Below are 15,069 nucleotides of genomic sequence, written 5' to 3'. Positions count from 1 at the left end.
GTTCCATCACCAACCACCTTTCCCTCTTTTAAAAGTAAAATTAGCAGACTACTCAGCTATACAGGACAAGAGCCGTGTATCTCTTCAGACACACTTATCCAGAGCAACTTATAATTTCTCTTATTTTATACAACTGAGGGTTAAGGGCAGCAGTGGCAGCTTGGTGGATGTAGGATTTGCACTCACAACCTTCTGATCAATAGTCCAACACCTTAACCACTAACCTACCATATCCCTATACTTAGACAAATATACACTATATTGCCAAAAGTATTCGCTCACCTGCCTTGACTCGCATATGAACCTAAGTGACATCCCATTCCTAATCCATAGGGTTCAATATGACGTCGGTCCACCCTTTGCAGCTATAACAGCTTCAACTCTTCTGGGAAGGCTGTCCACAAGGTTTAGGAGTGTGTTTATGGGAATTTTTGACCATTTTTCCAGAAGCGCATTTGTGAGGTCACACACTGATGTTGGACGAGAAGGCCTGGCTCTCAGTCTCCGCTCTAATTCATCCCAAAGGTGTTCTATCGGGTTGAGGTCAGGACTCTGTGCAGGCCAGTCAAGTTCATCCACACCAGACTCTGTCATCCATGTCTTTATGGACCTTGCTTTGTGCACTGGTGCACAGTCATGTTGGAAGAGGAAGGGGCCAGCTCCAAACTGTTCCCACAAAGTTGGGAGCATGGAATTGTCCAAAATGTCTTGGTATGCTGAAGCATTCAGAGTTCCTTTCACTGGAACTAAGGGGCCAAGCCCAGCTCCTGAAAAACAACCCCACACCATAATCCCCCCTCCACCAAACTTTACACTAGGCACAATGCAGTCAGACAAGTACCGTTCTCCTGGCAACCGCCAAACCCAGATTCGTCCATTAGATTGCCAGATGGAGAAGCGCGATTCGTCACTCCAGAGAACGCGTCTCCACTGCTCTAGAGTCCAGTGGCGGCGTGCTTTACACCACTGCATCCGACGCTTTGCATTGCACTTGGTGATGTATGGCTTGGATGCAGTTGCTCGGCCATGGAAACCCATTCCATGAAGCTCTCTGCGCACTGTTCTTGAGCTAATCTGAAGGCCACATGAAGTTTGGAGGTCTGTAGCGATTGACTCTGCAGAAAGTTGGCGACCTCTTCACACTATGCGCCTCAGCATCCGCTGACCCCGCTCCGTCAGTTTACGTGGCCTACCACTTCGTGGCTGAGTTGCTGTCGTTCCCAAACACTTCCACGTTCTTATAATACAGCTGACAGTTGACTGTGGAATATTTAGGAGCGAGGAAATTTCACGACTGGATTTGTTGCACAGGTGGCATCCTATCACAGTTCCACGCTGGAATTCACTGAGCTCCTGAGAGCGACCCATTCCTTCACAAATGTTTGTAAAAACAGTCTGCATGCCTAGGTGCTTGATTTTATACATCTGTGGCCATGGAAGTGATTGGAACACCTGATTCTGATTATTTGGATGGGTGAGCGAATACTTTTGGCAATATAGTGTATAAGGAAAAAAGATTAGGGAAAAACTGACCCTCATACTGTCTCTTAGACAATTTTTGATTCTATAAATCCTGAACTCAGGATGTGTTTCTTAAGAACTGGACCTTCCACTAATGAAAAAAGCATCAGGATGAGGTAAACCTCCATTACTTACATTAGCTTGACTACAACCCAATTTATAAAGCTGCATAAACACTGTCGGGGAAAAGAGAAGCAGGAAAGTAGACTGATCATGTTTAAGGCATTTATTAAAAAGTGTAAAAAAAACAACAACCACCAAGGATGCATACAATGCTATGCTATAATGGACCAAAGCTAGCAAAAAACCCCCACAGTCAGCAGTATCTGGTCCGTTTCAGATGAAAAAGTTCATCCAGTGGAATTGCAGTTCTCTGACTTGTGGGTGAAAAATTCAAAGCATTCCTATTCACAGCAGTGTGAAACGACTAAGTCCTTCGCTGATGACAAAATTAAAAGTATACATGCTTAGATCAGGAAGACTTCAATATGCTGCCTTCAGGATACCAAATATACAGGATACCAAATAAGAGCTTCGTCACTAACGGAGACAGGCTAAACTCAGCCGTCGTTATTGCTTACTGCGTCTGCTACACGTTTCTTTTTTTTTGTTTGGAAGTTCGACTTTGTTCTTAGGCTTTGAATAAAAAGGACGAGGAAAAAGAGAATACGCTTTCTCTCAGAAGAGAGACAGAACACACATACTTAAAGATCAACGCCAGTCATGTGATAGTCCTAAGCTTGACCGGGTTATTAACACCGTGAATAATCAGATCAGCATGTTCTAAAGTGCATAGACGTCCACGAACACTCTGAAGTGAGGCAGGAAACCTTTCGCGTTCTCCCGGAGACAGCACAGAGCTGGGAGGAGAACACGCCAGATTCTTCAGTCGCTAACAGAAGTCAAGTTTCTCACAGAAATGCTGTACATATCCCTGATTTGCCAGTTTGGTACGTCCCTGTCTCCGGTGTGGAAAATGAACTCTGGGTGGAGCGTAACTGAAAAGCAGTTTCTCAGCACACTCGCGTCGTCATAGCATCATGTGGCAAGCTTCATTCGTCCTGAGCAAAGAAGAACAGAGATCAGATTAAGATGATGTTTAAGAGGAACAGTCCACCACTGAAACCCAGGTTGATGACTGTCAGTTCAAAACATAAACCCAAACAACAACAACAACAAAAATCCCCAAAGGACAAGAGAGCCAGTATTTTCCATACTATAAGATGCATTTATGCGTTTGCTCCTCTAACTTACAGAATAAAAAAATATATGTAGGTAATAATATATATTTTATATCTAAAACAAATGTAATAAAGATTCGCAAAACAGTCTAGATGAACAAAAAGGCGGTTACGAATAAGCATCGCTTGTCTTGCTAATAAGCTCGTCACAAATCATTGCCCAACTCCAAAACTGTGTAATGCTTTATGCTGATGTGGTAATGTGCTGTTAGAAAACAATGACTTGTTATGAGAGCAGGGAAGAGTACAGTAACACTGAGACGTGGCCGAGACCTGAAGCAGAATTGGCACGAAAAGCAAAATGGAGACGTGTGAGGAACTTTCTGGCACTTGGAGAACATATCTTTATAGCATTACAAAAAAAACAGGAAATGACACTGAATTTGGAGAGAAAATCCTTAGCAAAGACTCAGATGTGTGCATTAGAAGAAGAAGAAGAATAAAAAGTAAATAAATTTCAGTGGACAAATTACAGTTCTGCAATTCATTTATCTTTAACTATAGTAAAATGTGTGAGGGGTTTTAATTCATTGTCTCTCTCTCTCTGTCTCTCTAAGTAATAACCTACATTCTAAGCCAAGCAGTGATTCACGCAGCTACACTGTACACCAAAAACTATATGGACACCTGACAATCACACCCATATGAGCCCAGTCTAAAACCATGGGCTTTAACATGGAGTTGTTCCCCTTTGCTGCTAAAGGAGCCTCAACTCTTCTTGGAAAAAGATTTTCCACTAGATTTTGGAGCATGGCTGTGGGGATTTGTGTTCTTTAAGCCACAAGAGAATTATTGATGTCAGGCACTGATGTTGGGTGAGGAGGTCTGAGGTGCAGTCTGTGTTCCAGTTCAATCCAAAGCTATTCAGTGGAGATGAGATCAGGGGTCTATGGCGGACATTAGGGTTCTTCCACACAGAAGAACACAAACTATGTCTTCATGTAGCTCGGGGTGTACACAGTGGCTGGAGCAGGTTTGGGCCTCTTAATTCCAGTGAAGAGAAATTGTAATGTACAAAGACTATTGTGTGCTTCTTTGTGGAAATAGTTAGGGAAAGGTGTGATGGTCAGATGTCCAAAAGTATGTTGCTAAAGCATCTGGGTAAAGTGTACACCATCCAGTCTGTAATCCTACACCTAGGCAAGTTTAACTGATAAACTCAGTATGTATATATTGCCTATAAGCAGACCTTACACTCTGATGTGACTTGTAGTATGGAAAATACGGTACTTTTTCACCAGTCACACCCATGAGAGTTACATGAAAATGACAGCTTGCTTTATTTAAGTATAAGACTAAAGCAAGAACTCAGCATTGGAAGAATGTGGATGTGGGTTCTGTGCTCATAGGTCAGCAAAACAGAGTTATCTGCACTTCACCACTGGACAGCACAGCCATACGAAAGCAGGTGTGAGTACATACACTCCCACACACACACACACACACACACACACACAGCCAGCCACAGAAAACAGCGAGAACTCTGACAGACAGGGAAATGAAAGCACACACAAACACTACGAGGACAAAGTGTTAACAAAAATAAAAAACAAACCAACAACATAACACTTCTCTCTCTCTCTCTCTCTCTCTCTCTCTCTCACACACACACACACACACACACACACACCTTCCCTGGGTTAGTGCACATCGTGTTAGATGGGCCAGGAGCGATCGGGTGACACGGATGCCATGCTGAGCTTTTCCATGCCGGGAGACTTATCGGATAAAACCCCACCTACCTGCCCACTGTCCCCAAGCAATGGACTGCCTCTGTCTACCTGTCTGTCTGCAAACCAACCAATCAGAGGAGACCAACCAATCACAATGCAGACGAGGCGACAAGGGACAGAAAATAGGAAAGCCGTAGACCCCATCGTGGGGACGATTTGAAGACGGTTACATTGTGAGTAAACAGAATTATGTTGAAAATGTATTTAGAAAGTCGCATGCAAGACAAATGATTACTTATGTCCATTAAGTTATTTCTAACAGTTGCCTGATCTGCATATAATCTAACACACAAAAACAGACTAGAATATAAACATTTAAAGGCCAAGGAAACAGTAAATAATATTAGTGTTAATAGATTATAGTAGTATAGTACAGATTGTGTCATTTTAAACCATTAATGAAATCCTTTGTTAAATTATTATAAATTAAATCATACACACAGTTATAACCTCCCTGTGGCCTGTTACCTTTTTACCTTTCTGTAATAGCAGAGTATGTGTAATAAGCATGAGTGTAAAGGGAGGAAGACGTTTTCAAGACTGAGGATTTTTTGCTTTGTGGTTTCTTACTACAAACCGAAAAAATTAAAAAAAGAATGACATCTTATTAATAAATAATATACTGCATGTAATTTTAGCAAACTGTTGCAGTTTCCCGTTTTGGGAAAATAGTGAAAGATGTGTTACTTGACACAAAGCAGCGCTACTGTTAGTCTAAAACGATGACAGTGTTTCCTGTCATGCTTTATTCCTTACTTAAACAAGTCTTTATTCTACATAGCACACTGTGCAATTTATACTTTAGTTTATTTCACCTAGTTAAAAATCTTGTTCTAGATCTGTCCTGTCTCTATGTTCCTTAAAGCTGAAGGGGTTTGCGTGTATGTGTGCCTCCTCACCTGGAGCTTGCTGGCTCTGGGATCTTCTCCGTGTGCTGGAGACTCTGGAGATAGAAGGGAGAGAAGAGCCCACACTGCTTGCCCGGGAGATGGGTAAGAGCACGGGAGTTATGGGTGGAGAGTCCAACTGTATTTGACAGACAGATAAAAACAGATTTGAAGTATAATTTCCAATTGGTTGGGTGCTTACCGGTGGTAGAAAACTGCAATATACGTTGCATACTATTGTTTTTTTTTTTTTTTTTTTTTAAGAGATTTGCAGCCAAATCAATGCCTGTCCTGTTTAAATATATCTGATAATATAATAAATTCCATCATATCATCAATGATTAAAATTGTTACCTCCCTCAAGCAACAAAACCTCCATCCATTATGGTCTAATTATAAATAATACATTTCAAATATCAGTAAGGATTTTAGTTTGGTGACTGACTGCAAATAAATTGGTGTTTAATTGTGATTTTTTTTCCTAAAAAACATTTTTGTATACTGCCTAACCCTTTCTCATGGTTATCTGTATCATTCTATTAAACGTTGTGCATGTGTATACCTCCACGCTGTCGTGGGTAGGTGAGGATGAGGTTGAAGAGTTCTCGGCATGTCTCCGTGAGGAGGAGGCCGGTCCGAGCTCAACTGTACGAACACGCTGGGCAAACTTCAGAGAGCACACGGACTCGATCATATTGCTTTCTAGAGGAGACACCTGGAAAGCAAAGGAATCAGGAAGAGGTTTATTGCATTTTTATTTGTAAATGTTATTTATATAATAATATATGCTACCACGAAGTAGGTGAAGCCGTGTGCGCACACACCTGTACCAGCATTAGCGTCTTGCTGTCTCCACTGAGCGAGTCCTGCAGAAGGTACGTGAGGCGCGAGTTCCTAAAGGGGACGTGTGAATGGCGTGAGCGCAACGCGTTGATGACGTCGCCCAGGGCCGAGAGTGACTTGTTGATGCACTGAGCCTCACGCAGGCGACTTCCCTCAGCACCCGATTTAGAGATTCTCTCGGAACCAGCCAGATCCACCAGATTCAGCTTACCTGTATAAACATGGGAAAGACGTTTTAAAAACAGACATGCTAATAGCAGTGCCTTATTGTACACATGATCTGAGAAATCAATCACATTCTGACGGCTTTATTTGTTATGATATATGCAAGTGTGCATCATCACCTGAGGTGCGGTGTCCTGTAGAGGGGTTGAAGCCGGCCACGTTAATGATGAGGAGAGCATGAGAGCGAGAGCTGTGCTCATTCAGATTGGTACACGCTGTTGCTCTGTTCATGTGACCCAGCTCAAAAACCTGCAGGACCAAAGGGCAACGATGAAGCTTCCACTCAATTTGCAAAAATCAGTTTACACCACAAGCGTGAGAGACTTTGAAAAACCACAGCCTCCTCTCTTCACAGATGGAGCTGACTGAAGTGTGTATGACACTTGAGTTGTTCAGCTAACTGCCAGAATGTTTGTCCTAGAGTGGCCAAGGTGGGATACAGTGCAGGACTCAAAGCAGACACAGTGTTAGAATTTTCTATTTCTGTGTTCAATCAATAATTTTAAAGGTTCTGGGGTGGCCAGTGTTTTTCAGGTATTACACATAAAGTTAAATAAAAACATCCAGTAAACAAATGTTTACTCCAAACATATATATAAAAACTAAAATAACTCTCACCTTATTAATATCTTCCACACTCTTCACAGTGAACTCAGTAAGACCAGGCACATAGAGCTGACCGCTGCCATCAGGACACATCTTAATGTCCAGCTTCTCATTGGGGTTGTCTCCTAACAGGTTCCTGAGAACAAAAAACATTAGAGTTATCTAAAGGTTTCCTACCAAAGCAAATTTACTTTTATGATTCATTATCATAAGTGCAGGAGTCTCTTCATACACACTCAGACACTAGGTAGCATATAGGTGCCTAATAAGGTAACTACACATGCCCCAAAGATGCATCAGCAATCCATCAATAATACGGCAAACCAGAAACTTCAAGAAAGTCCGATATTCCTTTCCCTTTACTACATTCCACCGCCTGTGCTACAGCTAGCCTCGTCTCCTTCTTACGCATCGGTCTGTCAATCAGACACTGAGAAGCCAGCACTTTCTGACTACTCAAAGGGAATAAATGCAATATTTCTACTTGCATATTACAAAGTGGATTTTTGGTTGTAAGCTGGTATAAAATCCTTGATATAGAAGCCAATAAACAGAAAACCAACTCAGTAGAAAATCCTAATCTATCCTAGATACTTTGCATTGCATCCAAAGCTTACACTCACCTGACTACGTTACTTGGTTCAAGAATTTCTAACAATTATTAATAGTAATAATTATTAATCTTATTAAACTGAACTTTCGATTGAACCATATCGTTTTGTAGTTTTATAAAATCAGTAATCCATTAAAGGGTATGCTGTACAGATGATTTCCTCATCTGTAAGAGGGTTTTAGGCACGCTGTATTGTGTCACCCCTGCCGGTAATAAAATCACTGTAACACACGCCCTCTTGTGGCTGACTGCTTTATGAGCGCCCGTGTGTGTGTTACCTCAGTGTCTCGTTGTAGATCTCCACCATGCTGACGGTGATGGTGTAGTGCCAGTCAGGCATTTTCTCAGACACCTCAGAGAAAAGCAGACGCAGGGCTCGCTGGTTAATGCCTGGGTCCTCAGGAATACCCTAAACAAACACAGATAGAAGTATACACTTACAAGTCTGGCTCACATCAATTAGTCTTATCATTTTATTTTGTCTAAACAGCCTGCTCATATTTACCTCCATGGTGTAGGTTTTTCCTGAGCCTGTCTGCCCGTAAGCGAAGATGCACACGTTATATCCGTCTATGCAGGACGTGACAAGAGACTGCACTTCCTGAAACACCTGTTCAACCAGAAGAAGAGAGACTGTAAGGTCACTTCACAAGCCACTAAACAAGCAACCCACAAATTCACAGAACCTGCCATGATCTCCTGACCTCAGCTTGCGTGGCCAGCGGTGGGAAGACCTTGTCCATGTCAAAGGTCATAATCTTGCCCTTGTTGGAAAGGTAGAGCACTGCATCGTCGTCAGAGTCAAAGGTCACCACACTCTTGCTGTCAGCGTCTGCTTCTTCCTGGCAGATGGGACGTACGCGACAGAACACACGGATGTTTCCTGTTGAAAAGACGAAAATGGATTAGCATCGATCTATCAGAGCAACTGCTGAGAATCAAGCCATTATTCTTTAATAAAGTCATCTAGGATTAGGCCATTATTAAAAAGCTAAGATAGGGACTTAAAGTGGTACACAGCTAGTCAGGAGAACCATAGCCAAATATCTACTCATTAAATGTCATTAATTTAAAGCAGGCTTAAATGAAAATCATGAGAATCATTCCATTATCAGACAATTTTTTCCTCTCTCTTTTAGATAATGAGGCAAAATATGCAGTTTGTCATGTTACCAAGAAGGTGGAAAGTAGAAAGCCCTCTGTCTTTCATATGAAGCACAAATGCTACAGGTTCAAAAAGAAAATGTTTTACCTACAAACTTCTCAACAACATTAACGTTTCGCTAGAATCTAGATCTTTGTTCCCCTTTAGATCTGTCATGAACATTAACGCATACAATTTTAACTCATGCTTCAGTAAGATTACATTTTTTTTAGTAACTATGTGCATATTTTTGATATATTGTCAAAGGAAAGTCTACTGTACAATTTATATTGAGAAATTCCTAATGCACAAGCCTACAAAGTACCTTTGAGGCGAACCAGCTCGTTGTGGCACTTCTTTCTCAGGTTCATCTCTCTCTTGTATTTGCGTAGTAGCTCCTGGTTGGTGTTACTCACCTCTGCAATCATGTGGCATATCTACACACACACACACACACACACACACACACACAAATTCATTACATTCAAGAGTGTATACAAGTTAAAAGGGACCCACCTCCAAGCTGAAACCCAAAAGTAACTCACAGACTCTCTTTATTTACACTTTGAGAAGCTAGAAATATGGATTCTCTCTTCTATGTTACTAAATAATTAATTAAGCAAAGATTAAGTAGCTTAACAATGTCATCTGATTAATGTATGAGAAGATGTATTTACAGAAATATTTAGGTGAGTTTGCCTTTCAGACTATTTGGATGTGATGAGGTGTCAATTTAGTAACAATTATGATCGGATTGGATCAATTTAGATTGGATAAATGCTATCACTGTATAAGGCGCAGAGATGAGAGCGTATTCAGGAAGCAGTCACGGACAAAATACCAATAAAATTCCAAGATTCCCAAATATACGTCATCTTAATGCAATGTGCTGTGACCATGCAAGTTGTGCTTGATAATTAGTAGTCACATGACCATAAATATATGTATTAGTGAGTGTTTTGGGATTTTTACCTCCTGCTTAGCCTCAGCAATAGCGTTCTGCAGCATGTAAGGAAAGTCCAGGACCTGCCTCTTCAGACAATTGTAGTCACATGTAAGTGTCCTCAGAGCAGGCTGCAGAGTCAGCAAATTCATTCTTACACCTGAATGGAAAAAGCAGGTTAGATAAAGGCTTACATGCGCACACACACACACATTCACATGCAGCCTAACTGGTAGAATGCGCGCGCACACACCTGCGAGGTTTTCATGCACGGCTTTCATTTCGCTCTCGGCTCTGATGAACGCCTCCTCGACGACTCTGTTCTTCTCTTCCTCGAGATTCTGGATCTCAGTTTCGAGTTGGCTGCGAGTTCGCTCCATCTCACCCTCATATGCCAGGATCTGACACACACAACAAACACGGTGTGAAATAAAGAAGTATTCAACAAATGGACAAGTAAACGTTTGTTGAATAAATGTCTGTTTTCTTATAATGAAATGGAAAAACCTCTGAAGGAAACAAAGGTCTGGAAAACAAAACCTAAAAACAAGACCACCCCCAATTCATTAAAGATTTATGCATAGGCTGCAAATGCTACAGACAAAAAAAAACTCATTTCTGACACCTCTAATCAGACATATAGCCCAATTCGAAGGGGAAAAAATACATGTCATACTAATCCACAGCACTGTGCTCAATATAAAGAGGGAGAAGTGAGATAATGGGGTCTAATGTGGGAACCTGTGAGGGTCCACCACCACCAGGATGTTGTTTAAGACCATGTCTCATAATCAGTCTGTGAGAAACTGTGTACATAATACTCTAAAGTTTCTGGGGTCGAGGTTCAACAATGGCCAAATTCCACCAACAAGGATTTAGGGATATGAATGGAATGCACTGATCCTATTTTACCTTAAGTAGAAAATCATTAAGCAACGTCACTTGTCCACGCAATGCAGAATAATAGATACATCAATACTACCAATTCTGTGTTTTAAACCAATGCTGGAGCACATCCAATAAGAACGGTGCATTAACCTCTACAAAACAATCATTTTTATTTATCCATTTTGAAAGAATTGGCCCTTCATTTGGATATGCACTGGTCACATTTTTCACTCTTGACAGTGGTCAGGAAAAATTAGTTGAGCTGAGACTGTGAGTGTAGCCCCACATTGCAACAGGTCTTATAGGGAATTATATCAGCGAAGGGGGACTAAATGGGATGTTCATTTGATCGCATGATCAAATGCTGATCGCATTAGTTGAGCCCTAATACATAGATAAACCAGCACACAAAACCTTACTTCAGTATAAAGAGAGACCAGGGAAACAAACCCTCACCCCTATTCAAAGAAAGGAATTCAACTCCAGAAACGATCAAAAGATCATGAAATCGAACCTCACCGATCCCATACAGCATCACAATGAGGAGCGACAGCCAGAGCACAGAAATACACCGTGCATCATCATTGGTTGAGAGTGTTCTGGTATTCAGAGTAAGATATTTAATGGATACATCATCAGTGTAAGATGCATCATGTGGTGTGGGTCTGTGTGTGTGTGTGTGTACGGTACCTGCTGGCGGAGCTCGCTGTTGCTTCTCTGGCTGTCATGCAGCTTATGCTCGAGTTCTCGGAGGAGCTGCCGCTGGACCCCCAGCTGCTCCTGGAGAGCCTGGTTACGTGCCTGCGCCTCCATTAGAGCCTGTCTCCACTGAGACGACTCGGCCTCTGCTGCCTGGCTCACATAATGAGGAGAGACATCGAGAGAGAGACAGAGAGTGAGACAGAGATAAAAACTCTTAACTTGTGCTGTGTCTACAATGTATGAAATCTGATATGCACATTTTGGTGGCTTTCTTTCATTTCCTTATAGTTTTCAAACAAGATCCAAAGAATTCTGTTGCAAAATTGTGGGTATCGAATTTATTTTATTTTATTTATATATATATATATATATATATATATATATATATATATATATATATATATATATATATATATATATATATATATATATATATAGAGAGATAGATAGATAGATAGATAGATAGATAGATAGAGTTATAATAAGGTTTATTATAACTATTATAACTGTACCTTTATTATATATTATTAATAACTATATTATTAACTTTATTATAGCTATACCTTTATGTATATTATAGAAAGATACATCATTATAATTAAATATTCCAATCAAATTTCATAAGAAAATTAAACATAACAGGCATTCAGTATTTTGATAGTAGTGCTTTGACAAAATGCAACTACTTATAATCAAGAGGAAAAGCTCAGTATGGAAAGAACCCTCCTCCTGAGACTACACACAGAGCAAAATCTGAAAAATCATAATAAAGTCAAATTATATCATCGGAAAAAGAGAAGTTATTTTATCCATCTGTCTGCCTGTCTATTAATTAATTGCCTGAGAAGACCACTAAAGAACTACCATCTGTGTAACTCAGCAGAAATCAAGATCCATTAGACCAGGCTACGCTTTTCCTCACCATTCTGACTGAACGCTAGAGACGGATGTGCATGAAAATCCAAAGAGATCAGCAGTTATAGAAACACTCAAACCAGCCCATCTGACACCAACAATCATGCCATGGTCAAAATCAGAGATCACATTATTCCCTATTCTGATGGCTGATGTGAACATTCCCTGGATGTGCTGGCACTGCATTACCACTATACAATTAAATAAATGAGTACAGGTATCCCTAATAAAGTGGTCAAGTGAGTGCAGATTCTATAAAGTGCATTAAGTAGCTTTCCAAAATGCACACTAACTACAATATATTAGTTATATATTAAATTTCTCTATCCTGCTTGTCGAATAGGAACCCGAGTGTGTGCGCTCAGTTCTCACCATGGCCTGAGATGGCGCTACTGCACTGTGTTGTCGCAGTATTTCCTCTGTGTGTGTAAGCTGCTTCTGAAGCTTTTCTCGGCTTTGTAACGCCTCCTCCAGTTGCGTGCGCAGCTCATCCACTGTGCATGCTCGCTCCCCGAGCTGATGCTCGAGCTTGGCCATGTGCCGCTCATACTCCTTACAGCGCTCCTCACATAAGGAGAGCGCCCCTCGTAGGGCTGCTGCCTCCTGGCGCGCGCACACACACACACACACACACACACACACACACACAGAGTACCGAGTGAAACAGGGAACACACCACATTTATGCAGCTTACTGTTCTAGCATCATTTACATTTTACATCACATTAAACAAAGAGGTCTGACCTGTGAGAGAAGGTGTTTGTGTTCTAGTTATCTGGCTGTGAAGGCAGGTTTTGGGGCTGTGTGTGTGAGAGAGAGAGAGAGTGTGTCTAGCTTTCTAGGCAGGGGTGTGTGTTAGTTACCTGGCTGTGAGGGCAGGTGGAGGTGGAGCAGGTGTGTGCAGGCTCATGGATGCTGCTGGACTTAAGCTCCTGTCTGAGCTGCCGATTCTCGCTCTCTAAGAGCTCCAGCTGCTTCTCCAGGTCTGTCGCCCCCTACACACACACACACACACACACACACACACACACACACACACACACACAGACGTAAATGCATCCTGCTGAACGACTGTGCAGCTCTCATATGTAAACTAGGTTAGGCTCAGTTTCAAAAGTGTGACAGGGAATGCCTCAGCTCTCACAGAAAAGAAGAGACAGAAAAAAATATCAAAAACTAAATGTAAACAATAGACACACTGTGACTTCAGTCCTGAAAGTCACCTTATCTTAATAATATCTAGCCTTTTAGGATTTGGAATATATATATATATAATGAAAGTATTATCGTGAATGTTATCTGAAGCTAGCTGTTTTGAAATTCAAAATTCAAACAAAAATGGGCGAGCTGCCTCGGCTCTGCCTCGGCTCGGCGCCTGCACGCTGGTACAAATGGAGCAGCTGTCTAGACAGACAACATAATTGACAGACAAGTGAAGACATCAAGCTTGTCCTCGTTGGTTTGGCTGTTCATATTTTCCCCCTACAACTTTCGGTCTGAGGTGTCACAGAGACTGATGTTAATCGCTTGATTGTATACTTTATTGACATCTACAAGGACAGCTTAACAAATTATCCTGAATTCTGTGTGTCTGTTTAAATAAATAATGGCACTACTTTTTTATAAGAGACAGAACCATCTGACTTGGCTAACAAGTAACTGTGGCAATTTCTATACGTTTGTGTGATCACTAAGGTGTTGATATACAGTGCACCACTGTGTGCTGGTGTCTGGTATAAAATGGACTTTGTGCTTGGGAACATATTGCACAAAACGCAGTTACAGTGTGACACAAAAGCCCAGGCTTCTCAGTGGTCTATTAAAATGAGGTGACTGCAAATTAGTTATTAATTAAGGAGGTGACAAATCAAGCACTTGGTTTTCGTGAACTCCTCAGAACACACAGTGTCAACATAGGATCACTTACCAGCTCAGAGCGCAGTCTCTCCACCTCCTGAGTCCGGTCCACCAGTTTCTTCTCCAGCTCCTCAATCTGAAACACACACACACACAGGTTACTTTAAAAACAAACATTTTATTATGCATGTGTACATAAGGTGAATGTTCTGATCACGGTCGCAGCCTTTATCATAGACACTTGCAGCATATGTGTAAAGTCCATAACATTGTGTAATAGAATTACTCAATAATTGCTTGAAAACTATGGCAAAAGGAACATGAATGAGGGGCACCTTAAAGTATGTACACTGATCAGGCATAACATTATGAGCACTGATACATGAAGTGAATAACACTGATGATCTCATCATGGCTCCTGTTAGTGGGTGGGATATATTAGGCAGCAAGTGAACATTTTGTCCTCAAAGTTGATGTGTTAGAAGCAGGAAAAATGGGCAAGCGTAAGGATTTGAGCGAGTTTGACGAAGGGCCAAGTTGTGATGGCTAGACCACTGGATCAGATCATCTGAGCTCTTAGCTCAGATCTTGAACACTGTAGCTCTTGTGGGGTGTTCCCGGTCTGCAGTGGTCAGTATCTATCAAAAGTGCTCCAAGGAAGGAACAGTAGTGAACCAGAGACAGGGTCATGGGCGGCCAAGGCACACTGATGCACGTGTGGAGTGAAGGCTGGCCCGTGTGATCCGATCCAACAGACGAGCTACTGTTGCTCAAATTGCTGAAGAGGTTAATGCTGGTTCTGATAGAAAGGTGTCAGAATACACAGTGCCGGACGGGTCAGGGCTGTTTTGGCAGCAAAAGGGGGACCAACACAATATTAGGCAGGTGGTCATAATGTTATGCCTGATCAGTGTAATGTAAATACATTTCATGTGCTATAATTATCATAGA

The 15,069-nt window shown here is 41.5% G+C and overlaps 1 protein-coding gene across 7 annotated transcripts in view; it reads right to left on the bottom strand.

Moving 5' to 3' along the window:
• Positions 1-1,732: 1,732 nt before the first annotated feature.
• Positions 1,733-15,069, bottom strand: part of kifc3 (kinesin family member C3) — a 38,772-nt gene continuing 25,435 nt past the window's right edge. For 6 of the 7 annotated variants that reach the window (XM_058388526.1, XM_058388523.1, XM_058388528.1 and 3 more), the window contains 17 exons: positions 14,189-14,254; positions 13,125-13,256; positions 12,634-12,864; positions 11,335-11,496; positions 10,010-10,157; positions 9,786-9,916; positions 9,139-9,250; positions 8,374-8,552; positions 8,175-8,279; positions 7,948-8,078; positions 7,069-7,192; positions 6,570-6,699; positions 6,207-6,436; positions 5,945-6,097; positions 5,395-5,521; positions 4,505-4,551; positions 1,733-2,582 (listed from right to left, as the gene is read on the bottom strand). In XM_058388526.1, coding sequence (XP_058244509.1) covers positions 2,574-2,582; positions 4,505-4,551; positions 5,395-5,521; positions 5,945-6,097; positions 6,207-6,436; positions 6,570-6,699; positions 7,069-7,192; positions 7,948-8,078; positions 8,175-8,279; positions 8,374-8,552; positions 9,139-9,250; positions 9,786-9,916; positions 10,010-10,157; positions 11,335-11,496; positions 12,634-12,864; positions 13,125-13,256; positions 14,189-14,254 — 2,217 coding nt within the window. In that variant the 3' untranslated portion in view covers positions 1,733-2,573. The remainder of the gene's footprint in view (positions 2,583-4,504; positions 4,552-5,394; positions 5,522-5,944; positions 6,098-6,206; positions 6,437-6,569; positions 6,700-7,068; positions 7,193-7,947; positions 8,079-8,174; positions 8,280-8,373; positions 8,553-9,138; positions 9,251-9,785; positions 9,917-10,009; positions 10,158-11,334; positions 11,497-12,633; positions 12,865-13,124; positions 13,257-14,188; positions 14,255-15,069) is intronic. The other variant, XM_058388522.1, reaches the window with a different exon arrangement.

The sequence above is a fragment of the Hemibagrus wyckioides genome, linkage group LG04, assembly GCF_019097595.1.
Source record: "Hemibagrus wyckioides isolate EC202008001 linkage group LG04, SWU_Hwy_1.0, whole genome shotgun sequence".
Taxonomy (NCBI): domain Eukaryota; kingdom Metazoa; phylum Chordata; class Actinopteri; order Siluriformes; family Bagridae; genus Hemibagrus; species Hemibagrus wyckioides.
The sequence above is the reverse complement of the archived record's forward strand: the minus strand, read 5'-3'. Positions and strand labels throughout refer to the sequence as shown.